Source organism: Triticum aestivum, chromosome 2B (genome assembly GCF_018294505.1).
Source record: "Triticum aestivum cultivar Chinese Spring chromosome 2B, IWGSC CS RefSeq v2.1, whole genome shotgun sequence".
Classification (NCBI taxonomy): domain Eukaryota; kingdom Viridiplantae; phylum Streptophyta; class Magnoliopsida; order Poales; family Poaceae; genus Triticum; species Triticum aestivum.
In genome coordinates this window covers 656753794-656780131 of record NC_057798.1, presented here as the reverse complement: position 1 = coordinate 656780131, position 26338 = coordinate 656753794, and the positions used below count along the sequence as shown (strand labels likewise).

The 26338-nt window shown below is 45.2% G+C and overlaps 2 protein-coding genes and 1 long non-coding RNA gene across 4 annotated transcripts; 2 read left to right on the top strand and 1 right to left on the bottom strand.

The window, feature by feature from the left end:
* The first annotated feature begins 1721 nt into the window (after positions 1–1721).
* LOC123041925 (uncharacterized) lies at positions 1722–3060 on the top strand. Its single transcript, XM_044464477.1, has 2 exons — positions 1722–2042; positions 2131–3060. Exons 1-2 carry the CDS (start codon positions 1790–1792, stop codon positions 2910–2912), a joined length of 1035 nt encoding a protein of 344 aa, XP_044320412.1. The 5' UTR covers positions 1722–1789; the 3' UTR covers positions 2913–3060.
* Positions 3061–6992: 3932 nt separating this feature from the next.
* On the top strand, positions 6993–15281 carry LOC123046530 (uncharacterized). Of its 2 annotated transcripts, none has more exons than XR_006422402.1 (7): positions 6993–7545; positions 8171–9975; positions 11752–11904; positions 12181–12226; positions 12352–12685; positions 13139–14726; positions 14797–15281. It is a non-coding gene; the product is annotated as an uncharacterized lncRNA (long non-coding RNA). The 2 variants fall into 2 exon arrangements; XR_006422403.1 differs by having other exon boundaries at positions 13139–13866; positions 14797–15235.
* A 987-nt stretch (positions 15282–16268) lies between these two features.
* LOC123039371 (serine/arginine repetitive matrix protein 1) lies at positions 16269–23230 on the bottom strand. Its single transcript, XM_044462568.1, has 8 exons — positions 23174–23230; positions 22563–23091; positions 22028–22197; positions 19693–20372; positions 19354–19437; positions 17836–17980; positions 17277–17360; positions 16269–16964 (listed from the first exon to the last, which is right to left on the bottom strand). The coding sequence occupies exons 1-4, from the start codon at positions 23228–23230 to the stop codon at positions 19986–19988; spliced, it is 1143 nt and encodes a 380-aa protein (XP_044318503.1). The 3' UTR covers positions 16269–16964; positions 17277–17360; positions 17836–17980; positions 19354–19437; positions 19693–19985.
* Positions 23231–26338: the final 3108 nt, after the last annotated feature.

Here is a 26338-nt window from a genome sequence, read left to right as displayed (position 1 = left end):
AAGTGTAGACGTCGATTCCTCTGGGGCCACGATCAGGAGCTCACCGGCGGCAGCTGCAAGGTGAACTGGGCGCGGGTTTGCTCCCCGATCGAACATGGTGGTCTTGGCATCCTCGATCTGACCAAGTTCAGCCGCGCCCTCCGCCTACGCTGGCTCTGGCACGCATGGAAAAGCCCGGAGCGCCCATGGGCAGGAACAGAGCTGCCATGTGATGCCTCCGACCATGCCCTTTTTAGTGCGGCCACTTCGGTTTCTATTGGCAATGGCAAGACGGCCAGCTTCTGGCACTCGGCTTGGATCGATTCATCTCCGCTGAAGCTGCTCCACCCAAACATCTTCAAGCACTCCAGAAGGAAGAACAGATCGGTGGCACAGGCACTACTCGAGGACCGTTGGGTCTCTGACCTTGCGCACGGCGACGCTAGCTCTATAGCACAGGAGGTGCTCGCTTTGCACCGCCGGCTGCAGTCGTACCACCTCCAGGAAGACAGCCACGACCAGATCGCCTGGAAGATGGAGGCATCCGGGATGTACACGACGCGCTCAGCCCCCTGTTCAAGAATTCATCCGATTAACCAGTTAACTTGCCGATTAATCCCTACTCGTAGGGTCACCGAGTAGCCTATAAACCGATAAATCGTCCGGTTAATTGATTAAATGGCCAATTAACTTGCCGATTAGCCGATTAATCCCCTACTCACCAGCCAACCGAGCAGCTACCAGTTAACGATTTCCTCAACAATGGCTCGGCCTACCGCGCCCAATTCCAGGGCTCCGTGCAGACTCAGTTTCGTGAGCTCATATGGAGCACCAATGCGCCTGCAAAGCTCAAGATATTCGCCTGGCTGCTACACCAAAACCGGCTATGGTGCAATGACAGGTTGCAGCGCCGAGGATGGACAAACAATTATTTCTGCCAGCTTTGCCACCGCAACCTAGAAAGCTCGGAGCACTTGTTCTGGCATTGCCCCATTGCAAAGGAAACCTGGAATTCTATTGCAACATGGACGGGCTGCCGCGCGCTAAGGCAGGAAGCATGGATCGGCAACGCAGGATCCCTGGACAGGTTCAGAGCTATGACTAAAGCAACGTCGCCTGCTCATAGGAAAGCAATCAAGTCACTGGCAATCCTTGCCCTTTGGCACATATGGCAGGAGAGAAATCACTGCACGTTTAGGGCAAAAGAAGCCAAGGTGGAGGACATCATCAACGCGATCAGGAGAGGACTAAGCCTCTGGCAACAGGCCGGCATCAAGTCGGTTCAGAGCCCCTTCGGGGATCAGTTGGGAGAGTAGGCTAGCGTCTTGTGCCTGGGGGCACTCTTTTTCTGTCATTCTTCTTCTTACTTTCCTTGATCTTCGGATCCCCACCTTATCGATTTGTCATCTGCTCCATGCTTATGTTCAATGAAACACCAGCCTTGGCTGGTCCTTTAAAAAAAAAGATGAAAATGAATGTATCTAGAACTAAAATACATCTAGATGCATCTATTTCAATGACAAGTATTTCTGGACGGAGGGAGTAAGAGTATCAGGCAACTGACATAAAGCTCGATCTACTCATGCACCTATGCACGCAAAGGACAGTATAATCTTTTCCGCTTCAAGCGAGCGGCGTTGACAAGCGACATTTAATTACCAAGTAAGCTAGATATATAGAAGCCAACTCGATCGATCGATCGGCCTATAAATTGCATAGGAACCATGCATACAAACGTACCCATTCAACTCGGTCAATCATCAGCAACAAAAACACTATAGTAACTAGTGACAGCGTGAGGGCGTTCGCAATGGCGACGCGTCTGGGAGTCGTGCTGGCTTTAGCGGCCGTCGTCCTTCTGGCCGCCGCGGGGGCCGCCACCGCGCAATCCAAGCCACGGGCGCCCAATGCCCAGGGGCCGAAGCCCAAGCCCAAGCCGATAAGCGTCAAGTGCAGTGAGAGTCTCAGGGTGAACCCCTACTGCTCCAACCAGAAGATGAACTGCCCAGCCATCTGCCCCCAGTCCTGCTACGTCGACTGCAAATCATGCAAACCCGTCTGCGGTGAGCACTTCGTGTCTTAACTGTGCAGGTACAACTATAGTGACGTTGATTTTGTTGGTTAATGGTTTTGGTTCGTGCCTTCGTGCAGTCTGCAACACCCCGGGGGCGTGCGGCGACCCGCGGTTCATAGGTGGTGACGGCAACGCCTTCTACTTCCACGGACGCAGGGACGCCGACTTCTGCGTCGTCTCCGACCGTGACCTTCACATCAACGCGCACTTCATCGGCAAGAGCGGCCACAGCGGCATGTCACGGGACTTCACCTGGATCCAGGCCATCGCCGTGCTCTTCGACGGCCACCGCCTCTACCTCGGCGCCAGGAAGACCGGCACCTGGGACGACGCCGTCGAGCACCTCGAGATCATCCTGGACGGCGAGCCGGTGTATCTCCCCGCCGACCTGGTCGAAGGCGCCAAGTGGACCTCCAGCCGCGTCCCCGAGCTGTCCGTGACCCGCACCAAGGCGGCCAACGGCGTGCTCATCACCCTCGACGGAAAGTTCAGCGTCAGGGCCAACGCCGTGCCCATCACCAAGGAAGAATCGAGGGTGCACCGCTACGGCGTCACCGCCGATGACTGCCTCGCGCATCTCGAGCTGGCGTTCAAGTTCGACGCGCTCACCGACGACGTCCACGGTGTGGTCGGACAGACGTACCGCTCCGACTACGCCAACCATTTCGACGTGAGGGCATCCATGCCCACCATGGGAGGAGATGCCACCTTCACCACCTCCAGCATGTTCGCCGCCGACTGCAGCGTGGCGCGCTATGGAGTCAGCCGTGGAAACGACGGCGCCGCGGTGCTATCTGAGCTCGCTGGTGTCACCTGTGCCAGTGGCATGGACGGCAAGGGTGTGGTGTGCAAGAAGTAAAACGCTTCCTGCATGCATATGGGTACTGGCCGTGCATGTCTGCATGCATGCATGGTTGACAAGTACACCAAGAAATAAGCAAAGAACATAAACTGATGTGCTTGGAACTTGTAACTTTATCAAGAAATACTATGTGCCGTTTGCATTATCTGTTGCACTGGCGTGGAACTGTGGATGAAGTTCCACCACGGAGTGGTTACGCGCGTGAATCGGTAAGGCGCCAGTCGGCAGCTACTGCACACTAGTTGAGTGCCCGTGGCAGTCCGTGCGTTGCTATGGGCTTTTAAAATAGTTTGCAAAAGTTATATGTTAACTTTCTAAGGTCTCGCCCCACCGTAGATCCAAACCTCCGCCACTGATTCCACCCCGTCTAGGCCGCCGCCTGCCGCCGCGCCGCCCCGACCCCGCTCGCCTCCTCTTCGGCCGCCTCCGCCTCCGGTCCATCCTCCGCCCGGCCCCGCTCCGTCCGCCTCCTCTCCGGCCCTGCTCCGTCCGCCTCCTCTCTGGTCCGTCCGTCGCCCCGCTCCGTCAGCCTCCGCCCCACGCCGCACGTCGCCTCCCCGCTCCCCGCTCGGCCGCTGCCGCTCCCCGATGGCGCCGAAGAAGACGCCGAAGGGCAAGTCCGGTTTCTTCGATGCCGGGTAGCGTTGGTGGCTCGACACGTATCCCACCGCCGATGAGGCCGCGCATGCCTACGACGTGGTGGTGTGGCGTGCCGGATGGTCGAAGACGGACCTAAACTTCCCGGAGGTCGAGTCCCAGGCGGTGGCGGAGTGGCTCGTGCCGCAGGGCATCCGGATGGAGGAGATGTCGGCTAAGAAGGCGAAGAAGAGACCGGCGGTTGTCGCTCCCGGCGAGAGCAACGAGGCGACGATGGCTTGGTTTGCACGAGAGCACCCGCAGTACGTCCTGGCCGAGCTAGAGCACCACTGGAAGCGCGACACCGAGGCGAAAAAGAAGGGAGTGAAGAAGGAGGACGAGGCCGGCCCCTCGACTGTGATCCCTATCGAGTCATCGGATGAGGACTGGGGTGACACCGAGGAGGAGGACGTGGGGTGCCGACCCGACCAAGGACGAGTTCTGGGAGCGATTCCGCAGCTCCGACGACGAGGAGTAGTTTCATGTAGTAGTTCGAATAAGTAGTAGTTGAATTTGTGTATGAAATAATGTTGAATTTCATGTTTGAACTATGTTGAGATGAAGTAGTAGCTGGCCATTTTAATCTTCGTTTTGGACCATCTGTTGAAGTTGCTCTTTATTTTACATCCCCGTTTTGGAGCATCTGTTGGAGTTGAGCCTTTTTTGAGATGTAAAAAGCACTTTTTGGTGCTTCAAAATTGCACCATCACCGATTTGAACCACCAAAATTTAGACCATTTATTGGAGATGCTCTTAGCCGGAGATTAGAACCACCAGATCTCATCGCAACAACCGAACTTGTTATAGTCACGTTTTATTCTATCTAGTCCACAGAAATAGGAACAACCGAACGGGTTCGATAAGCAGATGGCTCAACTAAAAAAAAGTGGATGGCTAATGAGAAAAATCTTTAGATTTCTCTTCCTTCTTTTCTCTAAGTGGCTAAGATTAACTCCAAGCACGACCCCAGATGATCCGCTTCTAACCGTTTCGGTCGAAACAGGCAGATGCAACGGCCTAACGTGCGCTTGCATATGCAAAATCTGTACACTTAGTGTCTGCATGGACGAATTTCAGGCTCAAATTTGCATCTGGTTTGCATCCACACGAACATGATTCGGACGCTCGTTCGTCTGCTCACTGTCTGCATTGAGACCCGCTTTTGACCATCCACCTACCGCCGACCCTCGTATTAAATTGCAACGCGCGTGTCTAGCCCCGCAAGTTAGTGTGAGTTTGAGGTCCTGGTGCATCCTATTTAAGTCAAAGTAGAGGGGGCCGCCATATCAGTGCAGTCCTTCTCTTGCCCCCAGTCGCCCCAACAAGCCACAAACCCTAACCGTATGGGCTTCCACGACAAGTTCAGTCGCGATGGCAAGCATTACCCCGAGGCATCCTCCTCGAGGTGAGCGCGGGTGGCGAACTTCACAATTGCTCCTCCGCGGTCGCCACGCGAGCCTCGGCCACCACGGTTGCGCCTCTACCTCCCCGTTCACCGCTACCGGTATCACTGGCAACATCGCATCTCGGTGCCATGGCCTGATGTCAACTTGATGCCAGTCTAGCATCTCAACCCCGACAGGGTGCCACTGATCACGTCTGGATGAGATCTGGTGGCGTCGTGCTGAGCTTGTGCGAAGTTGCGCTCACCCAGATTACGCGGTGGACTCCCCGTACCGAGATTCCTCCCGTTGCACCGCCGGGGGTCGTGAAGGAGGAAGCCACACTTGGCCGCCCTCGAGGAAGCCAACCGCCGCCATATCAAGGAGTCTGAACTCTTGGAGGAGTCATACTGGCCCGACATGGCGCGATCGATGGGCCGATAGCGTTGCCGGCGTTGGGGCCAATGCACTGCCGATGCCTCCCATGCCAGGCGTAGAGGCCACCGCCTCCACCACCTCCTCCAGCTGAGGTCCAAACGTACATGTGGACGTCCAGTGTGCCCGTGTATGTGGCCACTCCGCCTGTTTGGCTGGGCGTGACGAAGGAGTGCCAACACCTCCTGGAGTGGGAGTCACGAGCAATGGCAGCCGAGCGCAAGCACATGATGTAGGTGGAACGCCAGCTAGAGCTTGACGTGGAGGCCGAGCGCCGCGAGCTTGAGGAGGAGGCGGCCCAGAGGGCGGCGACGACTCAGGCGTCCCAGCAGGCGAAGGCTCCGGATGCGTACCAGGAAGCCTTTCCATGGGCGCAGGCGCCAGAGTACGTCGACCTCACCAACGAGGACGACGACTTCTAGATGCACCCTAGATCCGCGGACCACCGTCTTTTTTTGTTCTTTATTATTAATGTAAGTGGACTTTGGGGACATTTAAGTTATTAACTTTATCTACTTCAATTTTATTTTCGATTTTGACTTTCTTTTGGTCGCAAATTTGGAGATGCGTCGGCTACGTTGATGCACAAAACCACATTCTGGCTATTAACCGGTCTGTTTTCACGACCCAAATAAACAAAATCCCGACAAAACGGACGTCTGTTTGTTGTCGTGCGCGGTAGAGTTGGCCTAAGTCTTAGGCAGTTTTGGCGTTGAATCGTTGTTGTCCCTTGGATCTGGAATGGACGTTGGATGTATAGGCGCATATTACACAAGGCAAGTCACCTGATCTCAGTACACCGCAGCCACTGCTCTCATTTTCTCCCCTCACAGCCGCTCCTCTCTCTCACTCTCAGGCTCTCAGCCACTCCTCTCCATGGCGCCCCCCTTCCCCCCAAGTCGTTTCGCCCCTCCTCTTCCCGCCACGGCGTTGACCGACCCCTCCTCTCCCCACCTCGATAGCGAGCTCACGCGGCCGACGGTATGGCATGCTGTGTAGCAAGATCCGGTCGGTCGGTGCAGAAGGGTTCGCCGCGCTCATTCGTGCCGGACACACAACTGGCCCATCTGGATGTGGACGGGACGACCTCGAGCACAGTGGTGCGGCGCGACGAGGAAGAGAGACGGCGCCCTCGTCGTCGGCCCCGGTCTTCTACCCAGCTGAGCACCGGAGCATAATCGCGCTGCCGCGTGGTCGATCTGCATGACGAGGCCATTCCAGGCTGATTCTCGGTGCGAAGGTGCGCATATTGTTGCACGGAGGGCGACCACACCGGCGACACGACCTTCTGCTCACCGTACCGCTGCACACCATGCCTATAGTAAACGTGCACGTGCAACCCACGTAACATAATCAATAATAAAAATATCTATTTTAAATTTCTAAATCCGTAAAATTTAATGTTCACATACCAGAAGATGACATGTATGATTACCGGATTTTAAATAGTTTTACAAGATTTTCAAAATCATCAAATGAGCACGACTGAAAAATTCTGTGTGAAATCCTTGTGACAAGACGTGATGATAAATAAAAAAGAATTAGACCTTACCTAAAAAAAAATCAGACCCACGTAGATGAATTAGACACACCCGTTAAAATTAGGCTCACTCTCAGACTCTCCACCGCCCCCGCGGGGTACGCCCAAGTCTCCACGCCATTCCCCATTCTCCTGGTCGCCAGCTCCCCCTTTCCACCTCGTAGGTAGCTCCTCCCCTTCGTCCCCACAGCCGGCGCGAGGTCCGCACGCCCCTTCTCGTTGATCCGGTCCCCGAAGTCCCCGAGGAGGCACTCGAGCTCGGCATGCTCGCGAGCGACCCAGTGCAAGGGGCCATCTGAGGCGGAAGCGGTGGCCCGGGATTCGTCTCATCCGCATCGGCGGCCGCGGCCATCCAGCGCTGGCGTTGCCCGAGCACGGAGCAGGCCCCAACTCCTCACCAGCTGGAGCGGTTCGGGTGCTCCGCTTTCACCGGCGAGCTGCCCCTGCCTGCCCCCAGATGCGCGTCGGCCCGCGGAGGGGGAGGGGTCGAAGAAGCAAGCGCTAGTAGGGGAGGAGACGGAGAGGAGGCGGAATGAGGTTCTAGATGGTTCTGGCGGTGCGAATCACCGCAGGCGTCGCGCCCATTGTCGCCTTTGCCCGCTGCGAGAACTCCCGCTCCGCGCGCCAATGGCAGCCGGTAAGCCCACGCGTAACTACAAAATTTCAGAATTTGGTTCTACTAACTATAATTTTTTTTCCTGTGAGTTATAGTATGTGGTTGTACTAACTAAATTTCTTACTATGAGTTGTACTGACCTGCAGCCGGTAACTTAGTTGGTTACAGAGGGAGTACAAAATTGCAGATATAGCTTAACTCAACTGAGTGTAATATTTCTTCCTATCAGTAGCAGCAATGATATCTTTTGTTATGAATATAGACCAGATTTAAGATCTGATGCTTACATTACCATTAAGCATATGTAGTGAACTCTTTTCTCCATGTAGTTGGTACTGTAAGCTCTTTTCTCTAACTTGTTCCTATTTTACCTTTTTCGTAGCGAGATACAGTGGTACATACAAAAGTCTGAACTGAAATGGACAGTTGTAGTTCTCATTGCAGAGTGGTACTCCCTCTGTAAAGTGTTCTTATATTTCTTTGTGGGGGAAGTATTTGTTTGCTTTACATTGTCAAAAAAAGAACTGTTTGCTTTACAAGGTTTTAGGGTTCCTTTTAGGTTATGTTGTCAAAATTATAGCTTAATCTGTTGATGGATCTCCTGTATTGAAGTATGATATGGATCTATGGTATTTCTCCTCTGCAGGGACCAAGGGATATTTGAAATTGGCAAGGAAAAGAAAACTTCAGATGTGAACACCTCTGTTAAGTATTATTTTTATTTCACTATTACTAATGTGTCGCCTGATAGCTCGATCTCTTCCATACATACATACATGGTTATTTCAGTCATGTGATGTATTTGTCTCGTAAAGTCAGTGCCCGTCAATACTTTCTTTCGCTAGTCAAGTTTTCATCTGATAGATCTGATAGATAGATGGAAACATAAGTTTTCATTCATAAATAGTAAGTAATTTGTCTCTGAATTTTGACAGTGCAGACTACTTCTTTTCATACGTATGCAGCTTTACCTCGCCTCATAATTTGAGTTTATTTGTTTGACTGATGCTATTTGTAAAATTCTAATTGCGCTTACGGATAATGCCCCCTGATTTTGCTTTCTGCCTAGACTAACTCTGTCTACAACCTCTTGCATGTATTTTTCCCCCATGTTTATCTAAAATGGTTTTTGGCCCTTTATTTTTAAATAACCAAACAACTTTCTTATACTTATAAATAGTACTGGAGCTCATGGCCTTGCTTAAGAAAAACCATCTATAATTGCTAAGTTTATAATAATAGGTGAGCTACTGTGTCTCGGGCATACAATGCAAACTTGCAGACCATAAGCTAGATACGCAATGATTTTTTTCTTACTATTACCATGTTTTTTCAATTTATCAAGCTCCAGCCCAAATATCTGATAGTATTTGGCCTACAGTTAGTGTACTAATTAATTGGATATTTGAGTAGTATTGTCAACAGTAATAACTTTTACATGTTTGCATTACTTCCAAGAGTAACAGCAGGCGTTTAGGACACCTTTAGGAGATCTACTAATCTCTAATCATGCTACTCAAGGATAGGAACCGTAGGCTTCTCTATACATTTTTTCACTGTCCTTTATTGGTGGTTCTATGATGTAGTCCAAATGAAACCAATTGCATGTATTGAGAAATAGAGTATAGCTAGATAAAGGTAAAACAGAACTTGACGTGGTTTTCCACTGACCTGAACAATAAAATAGACCACATATCTGGGAAGCAGATTAATATGGGACAGCTTATTAAGGGGCCCGAGCTTGTATAGTAGTATACGGGGCTGTATTAGTGATAGTAGAAATGATTTCCTCTAATTTAGCATTTGTACCAAGGCCGCCAGTATTTTCACTGCATTTCAGAAATACAAACTACAAATTTTGCAATGGTGCCAAAAATAATTATTTCATGAGCTGCTTCCTATTTTACCCAATATGAAAACATAAGCTACATGTTGCAACATGATGGAGAAGAGGCAACACAGGAACCTGTTTACCATTTTTTTTGCCAAGGTCTTGTCTGTAAATGGAGACATCTATATTTGTTTCTGAATGATATGCTTTAATCACATGCCTTCTTCTCTTCCTTAGGAAAATCAGAGGTCTACCAATTTATGTATATAGTGGGTGGTTTTTTTGGTAACTTAACTTGAGCAACCTAATTTTGAAACATAATTTGAGAGACATAAATACAAACACTGTTAAAATCAAGGGCTTACCTGTGAGTTCAGAACCAGCAATCAGTTGATTGTTAACAGTCAATATGTATGATTATTTTTCTAAATGTTTTTCTTTTCCTTTCGTGTGAAGGTATGCGATGATCGGCATTCTGAGCTAATCCCTTGTTTGGATAGGAATTTGATTATCAGATAAGCTTGAAGATGGATTTAAAACTGATGGAGCATCATGAGCATCATTGCCCTACTTAGGAGAGACGCTTTAATTGCTTGATTCCACCGCCACATGGCTATAAGGTCAGCAGACTATCCTTTCTTTCATTTTTTTGGCCATCTCCTCACCTTAATTTGATTATGTCTCTGAGCTACAAAGTTGCTGGAGTTGGGTCCTACACACACCATATGAACATATATCTTCAAGCTGAACCACTTAATTTAGTGATTATACATTATGTGGTCAAGATGTCTTCTTCATGTAGATTTAGATTTGATCTGGCCACAAGAAATGGTTAGAATTTTGTGCATACGACATCAACTGAGCAGTTAAAATATGTGGACACTTTACAATCAAGTGAACATTGGCATATGAAAAACTTCTGCTCCTTCGCTTCAATGGTTATATAATTGCCTAAGTACACGAGGTAGTGCTTGGTTGTATGGCACAAATTAAAATATACTCCCTCTGTACAGAACTATAAGACGTTTAGTGATAAAAAATGTCTTATACGCACTAAACCCTACCTCGTTTCCCACATCGATATGGGTAGATTCTAGAGCTACTGGAACAACAGAAAAGCCATAAGCTGTTTAAATATGTGAAGATGAACCCCTGTAAGCACAAATTAGTTCATATCAAAGACGGATCGGGTAATACCATTCGAACTTTTTGGTACATCTGTGGCATAAACCAGTGTGAGATTACTGGGTGCCAGCAATGAAGCATCATTATGCATGAATGAGATTGCTGAGTTGTCTGCATCATGTCAAAATAACAAATCTTGGACAGAACGAGGCAGTTTACTGCTAACAGAATTTAATACAAACCAGAAAAACCACAAAGAGCCATTATACAGAAAACAATCTTACCTGATATCGACAGGGGAGGCAGATTTTCTTGTTGGATAAGCAGATCTTTTTTCTTCCGATAAGCAGCTCTCCTCTGGGCGTTTTTCTACTCTCTCTTTTCGTGTGTTAAGCTTTTGCTGCGATCTTCTACACGTTTTTGCCTAGTTTGTTTGGTGTCAGTCAAGATAGCTCCTGGTGTCATTCAGGACATACTCAGAAGCCAGAAAAAAAAACAGAACCTGACATCAAATGATTACAGAATATGTACAATATGATTACCTTGTAGGCCTTTGCCATGAATGACACCAGATGTGACCGCAGTTGAAGGAGGAAATGTTGCATCATTATGCGAGAATGATGTATAACTGGAGCTAGTTGGGTTGTCTGGTTAAACAACGTTGTGAAAACATACTTAGAACTTCATGGTTCAAACACGAATGCATGTATGAGACCGATGTGTCGTCTGCATCATGTAAAAATAACAAACCAGAAATCCCACAAAGCTTCACAATGTATGAAGGAAAATGGACCAAACCTGTCCAAACGCTTCTGAATACATATATTATCATTGATGACGTTGCAAAATATCACAAGTGTACCTGACATCGCATTGGAAGGTGGATCAACATTAGTGATATGACGGAGAGCATGGCAGGGAACATTTCGCACATCATCTTATAGTTTGGTCGTGCCCTCCTTTTTCTTCCGATAAGATGCCCGCCTCTGTGCGTTTATAAGCTCCCTTTTTTTCTTTATCATGTTTCGTGCTAGCTAATTCTTCATCATTTAAAGGAACCACATGTGAGAGTAGTCGAATCATGAAAATTATGAATATCATGTGATAAGGATGGTTAGCGGGATGTAGCTGCGTTGGATTGGCTCAACGCACGGGCTTTTCGTCGTATTCTACAATTAGTTATTAAACAAACTTACCATATATCGTAAGTGAAGGTTGATCTTCATATCGGACCTTGACCGTACACTCATCTTTTTTCTTCCGATAATCAGCTCGCGTGCGGGTATTCACGTGCTCCCTTGCATTATCACTCAAAACAACTCATGTTGTCTGGTGCTCGGATGTTGAAGTAGACACTGGACATTCCCTCGCACTCGCATCAAGCCCTACCTGATTCCCCTCATACGTATGATCAGATTCTGTAGGTAAGTCCTCGTCTGGTTGATGTTCACTTGCCTTGCTTTTTGAATTCCCCATACATACCAAAGTAATGGCTGCTCCCTGACACGAAAAGACCATTGCTTGATGTATGTAGCAAAACAACGCATTGCCTTTTTTCTTGCTTTTCAGAAGACAAGGAACAGGACACAGTTAAAATTTCTGTGCTTGCCATGTTAAAATTCCTTCTGTAGTCTTTTTTATCAGATTGACTATGTATTTGGTACTGCCCATTTGATTTCAAGAGAAGTCCTATTGTACAGGAGTTGGAAGACAAAAGTACTGATCCAACCATGGAAGGGGTGGAAGGTAAAGCCATTCTGAGGGATATATGAACAGCAAAGAACTTATTAACCTTTTTTTATAAAACTTGATGATGAATCTATAATACCTAAATAGTTCATCCCCACTATCCTATTTCTCTTGACATGCAGGCTATCCACATCACTATTCAACATGCAACCAACCACCTCACTCGAGTCATTAGCGCTTCCCTTGCAGTTGGAGGCTACAACGCTATACTGCATCGGTGTAGCCTCATCCAAGCTCCTGTACATGGCGAGATAACTCCGCAACATGGAGCGCCCTGTCGGATGAATCCCTCATGGCACCCATCACCGGCACGCCACCTTTGCTATGGCCTGCGTGTCAGATGCGTCTTTCCAACGCTGAAGCTTTGCCTCCAATCTCTCGTATACCCCACTGTCCAGCGTGTATGGCTTTATTCATTTGCCTGTCTTCAACCATGTCCTGCAAGGCAGACTCATGGTACGTACAGCTGGCCAACGTAACAAGGATTCAGCCTTGCCTCTTTCTTTCACTTTTACATAATCTTTATTTTATGTCTTTGATAAAACGTGGAGGCTAGCTACTTGCTCATATAGCTTAACTGCTCCATGGGGTCTATGTTTAGATCATCTATATGGAGTCAGTATGAATTACCGAATCTGATTTTCGACACACGTTTGGTGAACGACAGTGCAATTTTGCAGCTGAATTGAATCATTACAACATCAAAAGAGACAAAAGTCACATGCTGCAGAAAATGTGACTTCGAATTTCATGGCATGACACTAGGAAAGTTTTCTTTATTATATGCGCATCTTAACGTAGCTATTAGCACTAAATTCTTTTAGATGCATTCATGTTTCCATGTTGGATAATACAGCTGATCGTCATGCACTAACACATTATTATATTGTGTTTTGTTATATCTTCTAGGATATGGATTTTCGGTATTCCTGGATGCATGCATGTTCACGGGGTGATGCAGCTACCAGCAATCCACGTCGTCCCTCTATCGACACGCCCACTACTAGACACGGCCGCATCTGTTTTGTGTTGTCACATCATCACTAGAACTTGATGATTGCACAAATTGTTTGTGGGAACAATGAAGCATGCACCTTTAGTATTACGGTTTTTTTACGATGAAGCTAGGTGTTGTCGTCCTTCTTTCAAGATCTGGTAGAATGGTAGTAACATATATATCGTTATGTGTCTTCTCTTCTATGTTTTAAATGTTTGTAATTTGTACGATGCATTCAATCGCTTTTGGCCCAATGTGAGTTCATTCACTCTTGCATCTATGCTTGGTAGATTACGTGCATATTCAATTGATCTTTTGAAAGAAATTTCAATTCATATTTCAGTTTTTGCAGAAGGGGTCCATAGGAAAATAAACTATCGCAATCTTATAAAAGGTCTGTCTTTTTCACAAGTTCCATATATCTTTTCCAACCTCATATACTATCAGTTAAGTATTTTAGATTATCTTTTGGAGGAGGTGCGTCTTTTCCTTTCAGGAAATGATGTTGGTTCAAGACATTCCTGCCTCCTGTTTGTTATGTTTATCTGTTCCATGATACCAAATCAGGAATCAACAAATGTTTGGATAATCCAGATGTTGGAAGCAAGAATAAAGAATTTAAATTCACAAGATGCATGTGGTATGTGTTTTCTGACCAGACATAGAATTGGTATGGTATGCTCATTTTCTATTTGCCTGAATATTTATACACTTACTGACTTACACATTGTATATGGGTATCGGTAGAAATCGAATTGCAACGGTTTTATTTTATTTTCCTTATAGAAATCTAGAGAAAAAGACCAAAGAAGTAAAGTTGTTTTTTAACCTATGTGACTGATCAACAAACCTCTTATATCTCAATGTAGGTGTATCTAAAATCTGACAAAAACAATATGGTATATACAACAGATGTCAAAAATATATTTTCTTATTTGTTTACACACAAGCTCATTCACGAATGTCATTCATAGGTCTGTTCTCTGTATTTGTTTTGCGTTTTCTCCTTACAAGTTACCACCTTCAGAGATTTGTTGTGTGTCTAATTTTACTAAACCTTTTTGTGCACGCGCGCACGCACGCACACACACACACATAAGCTCTTAGTGATTAAGTTTCTTGGGTCTCGGAGTACAATTAATCAGATTAGTGTTGCATTACCTCCCATTTTGTGTTGTTGTGTCGGATGCCGGTATTGTCCTACTAAACATAATTTTATGGTCAAAGTACACCTCATTGTTTGTACCTAATAGGTTGTCAAGAACATATCATCTTTAGTACACCGTGACAATCCTTCTTAATAGGTTTCAATAATTAGCTTATTTTGTTCATGCATAAATCCCGCAGCAACGCGCGGAGTGTTATCTAGTTGGTTACTATAGTCCCGTCAAAATAATTACCATATGTGAAGAATATTTGAAAGACGGAGGGGGGGGGGGGGGGGTATTTAATTTGGAAGCGAGCTTATTTGACGATGGTTTTTTCTCCCAACCTGGCAAGGTATTTTACTACCTATATTAATAACTGGAAGGTGTGATTTTGCTGTACATATTTAACCAATAGTTTGTAGGTTCAACTTGGTACTGATTGCCATACCTACACTGTTGGATCCTATGCCCAATTTGCGACTGGAACATAAAACAGTGATGCAGATTTTGTGATAGATCTGGAAAGGCCTTTCCCAAGGTATGCAAACATGTATCATTGTTTCATTGGAAATGGTATAACAATGGAAATAATATGTGCGAACCAATCTCTGCAACGAACAATAGTGCATATATTCACTGTTGTATCATAATAGCACCCTTTCCATTCTGGTGCGATAAATATAGGTTCTTAGCATGTTGTTACTTTCTGTCATGGACACTTGTCTCTTTGTCATAACGTGGATACAGTGTGATGCCTATGGGAAGAAGTGGTGCTTTGAACATGCGATGGCTGTATCAGGTACACTAAATGCAGAAAAGTCTAGAATATTTGAACATGCAATGGCTGTATGATATGTGTATAAACTGAGTATAAACTATGTATAAACTTCAAATAATACCTCAACGGGGATCAACGCCGGCTCAGGGTATCGGTGTGCGGCTCCAGAAAGGGATCATCGTCGGATCCTGGACGTGATCGGCGGCGGGTCCTCAAAGGGATGAGCGCTGGATCAGGGGACAGCATGCGGCTCCTGAAGGGGATCGTCGCCGAATCGTGAACTTGATCGGCGGCGGGTCCTAATCGGGATCGGCGCCGTCTCCTGAAGAGGATCGTTCGATGGAGGGCGGCGACGAAGGGATGGAGGAGGCGGCGAACAAGGGCCAGAGAATTGTGCGTGCGAGTGGTTCTCTCTCGAGGGCGGGCGGAGGCCTCGCTTGTAGTACACTAGATCGGCAGCGCGCCTTGACGCGAGGGTGCCGGTTCTAACGATGTGGTCAAGCAAGTATAATCATGGTTTAGCGTACGTATTCAAATAGGATAACAAAATAAAAGAAAGAAGAAACATTCACTTCTAATAAAAGACATCGAGTCACGTGACCACGAAAGGTAACCACTTCCATTAAGTTCAGTACTAAGAGCACGAACATGAGAGAGCAATGTCCTAATCTGAAACAAAGTTTGCAGCACATCCATATATAAGCAAGGCAGCTACCCAACATAGGCTAAAGTTATACCAAAACTTCACTGCAAAGGTAACATCTAAAAAAGGTGGTTAGTAAACCATCAAGATTCATCACACGATATTGGCAAACTTCATACCAAAGCATACTTGTTGTAACAAATATACAAATATACTCAAAACAACTTCTCGGAGTATTAGTGCATTTCATAAAACAATGCTATGAAGGGGGACATCCACGATACAACATACATGTTGGTCCTCAACTTTCATTTCTACTCCCTCCGTTCTATTTTGGAACCAAGGGAGTATCTAAGTATATTGGAATTCCAAAGAGTGGTCTTTAGGGCGTCGTGCCCTGTCCAGCACCATGGTCCAGTGCTCAGATCCAAACCATAGAGTAGGTTACAGTGATCATGGTCCAGGTGGTGTCGAGTAGAAAAAACCACAATATATTACACGTGAAAGAACATGCCATTCTTGTACATAAGTGAACCCCTAACAAAGCAATGTCCTAGATCATCTTCACACACCTATGAGATTCCAGGTTGTAGCCTTAAAGATAAGTGTAGACAAACCCTGTCAATAGTAATACATGGGATGCAAGAGTAGAGAACATTCACTGTACACAAAGCCACACCATTCTGTCATAGAAGTAGGGAGACAGAGCACTAAAACAAAGAAGAGTACAGTTTCCTTTCACCAACGGATGAACTTTGCAATTGACACTCAAAAGGGGATGAAAGCAATGGGAATTTTTCTTCTAAGACTGCCACAAATCATTATGAATCATGGGCATGTGTCCTGCACACACACATGATGCATTTTTTATTATTACCATGCATTACTGCCTACTCCTCTATATATCATTAAGAACAGGTCACTAATTCCTTTGTATGGTTGACACTAAGATAAAGTCACATGTTCAAATTCCATTAACCTAATAAGGCAGTAATTCAAACAGTCTGTCGAAGCCTTTCCAAAGAAGGCCCCTAAAAGATAATCAGCCAAACTATATGTACTGAACATAAGAACTTATTCCAGAGATATGTTAACAACACATTATGAAAGATTACACCTCCACAAAGCAAATCAGGGACGGCAAATCCACGAATGTCCATCCCCACTTCCTACAATTACGCAAAATAAAATCTAAGGTAAGAACATCACTGAACTCTAATTGAAAACTGAATTTTGCTCTGAACCATAGCAGCATGCACTTGAAAAAGTAAAGAATGTGAACTGGAGCTAAACCTATATAATCATACAGTGGTATTTTCCTGAAAATTTAATCATAAAAAAGAGAGAAAAGAAAAATCAGCGGATAAAAAGGCAATCAGCGTGTCGAATCACATCATTATATGAACAGGCACAAAGGTCAAACAGTAAGTCCGAGGAAGCCCGAGATGATGGTACCATATACATATTGTATACGAATATACCTTCGTCGCCGGTGTATATTGGATCGCCGCTCCGTGCCCCTTTCATGATGTTATTATATATCGGATGCTTAGTTGTTACTGCAGCTGTAGCATGAGCGAAAGCTCGTTAGTATTCTTATACTCATACGGCATTATATTTTTAACTGAACAGTGTGCGAACAACTAACCATGGAGTCAATTAAAGTTACAGAACTAAAACTACACATGTACCCCAAAATCCAACTATCCATGTGAAATTGGAGAGAAGTAACCAACTGTTTTTTGTTGTCTTATATTTCTCATGACAGAGCCTGGGTGATTTTGTAACCAGTACAGTAACTGTAACCCACGTGCATACCAATGAGCATGATATGTGTCATGCACTATTTTGACAAACATGACAGAAAAAAATCCTTTACATCTACTGTTAACTTGATTCAGTTTCAAATGTAATGCTGGTTCATACAACCAGAGAAGCCTTGCTTATTAGCCAATTTAAGCCTTGCTTATTAGCCAATTTGAGAATCAGCTTCCTATAAGGCTATAAGTACCAATGAGGTAGGAAAAGAACAATATCTACCTTTTTTATAAAACCAGAGAAGCAGTGGACCAGCGACTGGAGATGAAGAGCCCTCATGGTAGTTTACAAAACCAATGAGGCAGACTTTTCCACAATTATACAAGTTCGGATTAAGTCAAAGCCCTCCAGAATGGTAATGCACCAACTGCAGCACCATCAGTGTTAAGCATTTTAGTAAAATGATAAAAATGCCGGAAGCTTATATACCGGAGGCTCAGAAGGATAATTAGAGGTAAAATGTGCATCAAAGAAGAAGAGGCCATCATGGTAGGGTGTTCCCTTAGGGCCAATAATCGCAGCCCTAAGAAGATCCATTCTATCTTCAGCAATACAGGCAAAGATAGAAGCTACAAAAAAGAGTAGTTTTCACAATTTATACTTCTGATTTGAGAAAATATACTGAGAAGGTGCAATAAAGAAGCCATATTTTGCTCAACTTCATAATATCAATCTGTTTGCTAGTGCTAAGTCAAATGAGAATTAGCTAAATCTCAGTAGACCAAACTTAGCTGCCGATTAGCCATAGGATTTAATTCTTTATCCAGATCTAAATTTCATTTATGTATCATTTTGGTGTTATTTCCCCCACCGTTGGATGAAAGATCCTAGGGCTCCCAGCATTTACTGAGCAGTAGAAATCAAATATGCTATTTAAGCCTCACTATTTACTCAGTACAAGATACGCAAAACCGATACCAGACAAATCTAAGTATAAGTCTAGATCTAATAGATTTCAGAACTCACTCCAAAATCTTAAGATTTTACAGAGATAATAAGCGAAGAGCATAAAGTAGAATGCCTCTTTCCAGAGCAAGCTTTAAACTGACAGTTCTATATGTATCATAGTTACAGTGTGGATCAGTTTATGGCGTAGATTTTTTATTTGCCTCTGCCTATTATATCTTGCGAGACAGAGAAAAAAATGAGACGCCTAACAAATCAAGCAAGGCAACAAAGACGTATATTGAAACCTAGCACATGTATCCTGAAGGGAACCGCTAGCCAAACATATACTCATATATAGTGCTCTGTAAGCTCAAAAGTACTAATATTTCAGAGCAAACCATATACTTACGTCGCCACAAGCAAGCAAAAACAATCTTTGTTGTTCGACTGCATCTGAACTTCAGAAGCCAAATAATATAGGAAATAAACAATTCAAGGACTAAAATGAGGGTACTCTTCGATTCCTATTGTGGAGCGAGCGGTAGATTTCTTAGTTTGGTAATCTGATTTGGTAGTGCTTATACATCAAAAATTTGTTTATCAACAGAAAAACTATGTGATGCATTATTTACACACACAAATATTTTTGTATAGGGTCGGAAATACATTTCAGCATCCAAAGCAATAAGAGAGAAATAATCTCAGTATAATTAGTACAGAGCAACAATATCTGAACTTCTTGTCAGTCAAAAGTAATAATATATGGAGATCATCTATCTTGCATGTGGCGCAACATTAAATTTAGCAGATCTCACAAACCAGACATGAATGTACTGAGTATAAAGGACATACCAGAACCATATATGAAGTAGAAAGGAAGACGCTTGAGTGACAAATGGATTCGAGCTAGGCACATTTCAACTTTCTGTAGTTAAGCTGGAAAAACACCATAGTTGTTCACCATTTATCATCAATGGAAAGCAACCATATGCAATGCAGGAATCATAATCATATTTGTTCATATCCATAGACAAATACAAAGCAGGAAAATATCAAAGGAAAGCAACCGTATGAAATGCATATCACAAGACACGTCATTCCGGTCAAGTGGATTCCAGGGGACCCCCATTGTGCAAAATGATAAGAATCGAGCTTGACATTTGAGAGAGAGGGAGAGAAGGAGAAATGGACCTGTAGATCATCAGCAGTATGATGTCCTTGACGGCGCCATCTGGTACATGGTGGTGGCGGCTTGTACTCTTCCTAGTCAGTACCTCACCAGGTAAGGCAAGTCATCATGACCTTGTCCGGCTCCAGCGGCGACTTGCAAGCCAAGAAAATGGAAAGAGCAGAGGTCACACACACAGAGGCTTTGTAACGGTTATTGAATAGAGTTAGTTCTAATTAGGTGGCTTTGTGATGGTTATTGATTAGAGTTATTTCTAATTAGGAGGCTTTGTAACGGTTATTGATTAGAGTTATTTCTAATTAGGAAAAACACTGAACCAGTCTAGATTTTTTTTCAAAACTGTATTTTTAAGAGGAAAAGGAAGATCACTCAACATAGTAAATACTACCTGGTGCTTCTGCCGAAGGAAGGAGGCACGCATGGCAAGCAGAAGCTCCATGGCCTGCTCCAATGGCAAGCAGCACGCGGTGTCAGCCCCGTTCAGAGCACAGGTCGAGCAGTAGTAGCAGCGACAATTTGATGGCCACCTTGATGCACTTCTCGCAGAGGACATGGTCACAACTCGTTGGTCCATCTTGTTCAGGGACACGGGGAGGTGAAGGTCAGCCCCCTTTGGAGCAGCATTGGCAGTCCATCGACCACTCGCGCGTGATGTTCTGCTGTGAAGGTGGCGATTCCATTTCTGTTCACCAAATACATGGAAAGATATTTATGCACTGCAGCGCTTCAATAATGCATAGCAAATATATATCCAACCTCTACATTTTTCGTTATAATGCATGTAAAACCATTAAAAAGAATAGCATGCAAGTAAAAGAGGGACGAATCAAGAGAAAGAATAATGCATGTATTGAGAATCATACATAATTACCACTGCAAAAACAGAAAAAAATGGTATACTAACTACTACTTATTGGAAGCAAAACAGAGTAGAGAGCAGAAATACATACAACAGAAATCTGATAAGAATAATAAACCGGAAAACCTAACCAATCCGATCCTAACAGTACATTCAAGATCCTAAAACATAAAGGATCACTGTCAGATTGTGCAGAAGTTTTAAAGTTTCTAGACGTATCGTATACACAAAGAGCATAACGTGTGTTTGTATGAAATATGAACATCCAAGAGAAAGTAAGAATTTTGAAAACATTAGGAACTTGTTCCAGCATGAAACAACCGATGTATTATTATATTTTCTAGGTAACCAATGTGGAGCACGATATAAACCGGATAAAACAATACTCATAGTTCCCTTGGGCAGGATGGGAATTAATAGCTTGGCCTGGACTGTAACCTGGTGGATTGACAGCCCCTTGGGCAGGCTGCAGCTTTCTTAATACAGTAACAGAGCATATGTGCAACCATGAACAGAACTGACAGCCTCTTGTCCAACTTATCAAAACAGGCAATATACAATTTCCTTTGACCCAAACAAAGAGGGAGATGATCTGTAGAACCTACTGATTGAGTAGTTAACATCAGTGTTTAATAGTAAGTGGATAAAGGGTGGCAGTAAAGTATGTTTGTTTCTTGCGGAAAACAATACACTGAAATCCTAAATTTGAGTCGCTCATTTGAATCTTGAATTTTTGTCCCTCTACCTTCAGCAGTACGTCAAAATTATAAATTTGTGAATTTATTGGATATGCGTTGTAGAAAACTATCTAATGAAAAATGGACATACCCACAAAGGGAAAATGGAGGAAGAAACAATAGTCAAGAGAAGTACAATATGTGCATCTTCTGCTTGAAATTTCTCAGTCAGCACGACATCTTCTGATTTAAATCTAGCAGGTTCAGAACTACACTTTTTTTGTGACAGAATGCATACTCCTAAAAATACCATTATGTGCAAAATTTACATCCTAACATAGAGGGGGCACACATTTATGGTTGTTTGTAAGTCTTGTGGAGAGTAATCATGCCAAGCTCAGACCTCATCTTCGTGTGCGCAAGACTGATGACTGCATATATGAGATTCTTGACATTGTAGGATTCCATGTAGTGATCAGTAATCTAGAATATGATCTGCCAAGACTCTAAATGAACTCCATACTGTCATATCTCTCGTATTGTATTGTAGAAGTATAAAGTAGATAAAGACACATTATCACTTCAAGACTAATCAGTTGCCATATAGGAGACTGCATCAAGTGCAATTATAATAGTTCACGCTGCACAAGGCAATCACTTTGGAAGCAGATCAGAAGATTCAGCATAATTAAACTGAACATTCTACACTATGCACACATAATACAAGCAATTTTGTACTGACAGTAAGTTCCAATGACGAGAGCATCGCATAATATGGATATAGGGAGGGTTAGTTTATACCTTGGTGGATCCACGAGAGGAAGTGAAGACATCATCAATGCCGGCGAACTGCAGCACCTTCTGGGGGACGCGGGCGGCCACGATTTCAGACCCCCAGGGGGCGGGCACCTGAGCTGCCGGCCAAATCCTTCCTCCGCCTGAAATTCCTCCACTTTGCTGCTGATTCCACGCTGCAAGAAGAACAACCAGAAGTAGGGAGGAAAGAAACCCGGTCAGAACCCAATCCTGCGCAGAAAGAACAAGAAATCCATGGCGGGAAGCGAAGGAAACAGAGGGGAATGGAGCTAACCACGGGAACATCGGAACGGATCCAACCACGGGAACATCCCCACGGCACCTAATTCTAATCAACAAAAAGGCAGCCACCAGCTAATTCTAACCAAAGCAAAGAGGATGGATTCGATTTGGGGGTTCTTCCACCAATCCATCTATCTATCTACAGATTGCCTCTCCTCCCCTGGATTTGATTCGGTTGGGTTCCTCTTCTCCCCGAGCGGAGGGGAGAGGATAAGGGGGAAGAAGGGGAGGCACGCACCGTACTGACGATGGGACGGTATGGGGCTGGTCGTTCTTGTTCCCCCAGTAGCCCCTCCTGACGGGCACGATGGAGAGCTTGGCGAGGATGATGCCGCCGCGGTTGGCCGTGGCCGCCTCCTTGGCGCACTTGACGCCGAGGCCGACGTGGCCGTTGAGTGGCGGGGGCGGACGGAGACGGCGTGGAAGGGCAGCCCCGGCGGACGCGCCCCCGCGGCGAGGTGGTGGGTTGGTGCGGGAACGCGCGTGGCAGCCGTGGACGGGGAGGATGGCCAGCGGGGAGCGGCGTCTAGGGTTGGGGAATGGCACGAGGGGAGGAGGAGGAGGTCAGGTAGCAGCGGAGAAGGAGGCACTGGTGGCGGCGCCCGTCGTCGTCGCCGGGGAGCACGGCGGCGAGCGCCCTGAGCGCCAGCGCGGCCTGGTCGGCGGGGATCTACAGCGCCTCCGCGAACATGGTGGTGGGAGAGGAAGGGGAGGAGATGCGGGAGCGCCGCGGCGGCTGCACGAGAGCGAGGGAGGGAGGGAGGCGACTATGGGAGGAGAGGAAGCGAGCGAGGGAGGAGGCGGCGGGGCGGCACGACAGGGAGGCCGGAGGAAGGAGGAGAGGGCGACGCGGTCGCGGGAGAAGGAGGCGGCGGCTAGGCCGGCCTCGTCGCGCGCGGCCCCCATCTCTCTAGATGGGCGGCGTGAGGCCGGGGATGGGTGCCCGGGCGAGCGGCGGCGGCGGCGCTGGCGGCAGGGCAGGGAGGCGGGCGCGGGAGGGGAGAGGAGGCGGTGGCGAGGCGGGAGGAGAGGAGGCGCGCGGGAGGGAGGGGAACGAGAGAGAGGGGGAGAGGAGGCGCGCGGCAGGGGGAGGGGAGCCGTCTAGGGTTGCCTCCACTGGAGCCGGCCCTTTTATATCCCCGGCGAGTGAAATGACCAGAATACCCCGGTGGGGGCATGATATTTACATTTTGCTGCCATTACTATTCATTCCAGCAGTGTCAGCTCCAGATCCGACGGCCCAGGCTTCTCCAGATCTCGATCGGACGGCCAAAAACACATCAAGCGGCCTGATCCAACGGCCAGGAAGCCCAAATCGCTGAGGAGGCGGAAGGAGAGCTTCTATTCTTATTTCTGGATTTCTGGATGCGTGCGATTGGTTTTGGTTTTTTTTCGATGGTTAATTTTCGTATATTTTTTTCGTCTGCTTTTCTTGGGTGCGACGGGAGGTCAGCCATTGGTCTGCGTGGGGGGATCGCTACAAGGTTTTTTTTGGTTCGACGCGGCTCACTGTGAGGTGGGAGGAGGTATGAAAAAAAACCAAGGAAAGATGGGACGAAAATTAACCGATGAACGGAGACTACGAACTGAGATATTACGAGTAGAGATACCAGTGATAACTGCACAATGGGCAGTCATTAATATGGCATACAGAGCCCCTCAGGGGCCCAAATTACCAATGACGGGCCCAAACTTAGCCTGCTCGTGTTACTGATAAGGCAGGCCAAAAATGACCCACCTAGAGCCCATAGCCGCCTATGCCTATAAAACATCCATCCAGCCATCCTTGACTCTAAACCCCACCACTCACTGATCTCCAATGTCGCCGCTATCACGGAACCATACAAGTCCAGGATCCAGAAAGTTAGATGCCTTTACCAGGCCAAGTTAGCACACTCGCCTAACCTGTAAACCGGGATGACACAATAAAGCCATATGAATAGGCCAAGTTAGGGTCTTCCCATACATGGCAGATTTGGATGCCCTTACGGAGTTTGGTTCACTCGCACTATGACTTGGTCAAGCTGATGAAGTAGATTATTATTCAAGTTCATTTCTATTATCCTGGTTCCGTTATGTTACACATTCTTTCCAAATCCAAACCATAGTAAGTATCCACGTACCATTAAGGAGAAAACATTTCTTGATCATGAGAGTATAATATTCATGCCATTTTCCATGCAAAATAGTGGGCATTTTAATTTTCTTATCAAAATAGTGGGCATTTTAATTTAGTGTCCTTTTATTTTATTCTATTTCATTTTATTTTCATTTTCCCTTTTATGTCCTTTTTATTGTTTTCAATTTCATTTTCTATTTTTGTACCCTTCTTCAATGAAGTACCTTTTAAACATTTTTTTCCAAAAATACACAAATAGTTTTATAAAAAAACTTGAAAACATTTTCAGAATAATTTATTTTATTTTCAAATGCTTTCACATTTTCAAGAGTTGAAATAACATTTTAAAAATGCACAGACCATTTTAAATATGTGTGAACACATTATCAAAGTACATGAATAATGTTTTAATGTCGTAAATTTTAAAATTACACGTATATTATAAAAAAATATAGGAACACTTTATTATTAATATGGAAATTTTTATGATAAGCAAACACTTTCAGTTACGTGAAAATGTTCTAAAAACACAACACTTTTAATCCAAATCGTTTAATATGTAAGGAAAAATATAACATATCTAAATGTGCATAAATATTTATTTATTATATGTTGGAATTTTTTTTATTACACAAACATTTTAGTTTTTTGTTATAGTATATTTAAGAAACTGGAAATATGTGCATGTATTGAATGAGGCGCACCCATTATGGCCCATTTCGTGGGTAACTGCCTAAAAACACAGTGTATAACAGCGCCCAAATTTTCTACTTCCTCCGTAAACTAATATAAGAGCGTTTAGATCACTAAAGTAGTGATCTAAACACTCTTATATTAGTTTACAAAGGAAGTATCTCTCATTCACTTACAGTCCTTGATAACTTGGCCCCGAAAATTGACCTCGAGGAGAAAAGCCCACACTTTATAAGCCTACCCTTTATTTTATTTTTACTTTATATGCCTTCTTTAGATTACCTCACCACTTATAGAGACCATCTACTAGACGCCTTTAGCGGGGAGCGACTAATTAACGAGCGCTCCTTCGGGAGCCTCGCAACAATCAGCGCCACTTGGTGCACTCTCAGCAATTCGCCACGTGTCGCGCTCTGGGCGCTCCTTTTGAATTTTGTTTTTTTATTTTTCCGCACACGTTTTTGGCTTTTTAAACGGTTTTTTTTTGTTTTTTTTACATTTTGTTTTTTCACCGGTCTTCCCTAGCGTTTCGACAAAAAAAAATTCAAACAAATTTTTTTTCCGCAAAAAAACGCATTTTTTCACGAGAATCATGGTTTTGCTTTCGCGAGAGGCACAGTTGTGCTTTCACGAGAGGCACGGCCGTGCCTCTCGGAAACCAAAAAAACACGTTTTCTATTTTTTTCTTTCACGAGAGGCATGATTTTGATTCCGCGAGAGGTGGCCGTGCCTCGTGGAAAAGAAAAAAAACACGTTTTCTGTTTTTTTCTCTTTCGCGAGAAGCACGGTTTTGCTTTCGCGAGAGGCACGCTTGTGCTTTCGCGAGAGTCATGGTCGTGCCTCCAGGGAAACGGGAAAAAACATTTTCTGTTTTTTTTCCTTCGCAAGAGGCATGGTTGTGATTTCGTCAGAGGCATGGCCGTGCCTCTTTCGAAAAGGGAAAAAAACCGTGCTCATGGTTCGGTTTTTTTGTCTATTTTTTTTTGAAATAAAAGTCCGTCAAAACCTATCAACATGGGATCTAGTTTTGAAGATCTCGACGCGTGGAATCCAAGGGCGAAAGCGGTTCGAGATTTGAACGCACGGTTTAAAAGATAAAAAGTTTTGAATAAATGGATCTACGAAAAAAAATGAAAATTCCCAGGTTGCGACAAGTGGAGCACATGCAGCGCGCCACTTGTCGCAACCAAGGTGGAGTAATC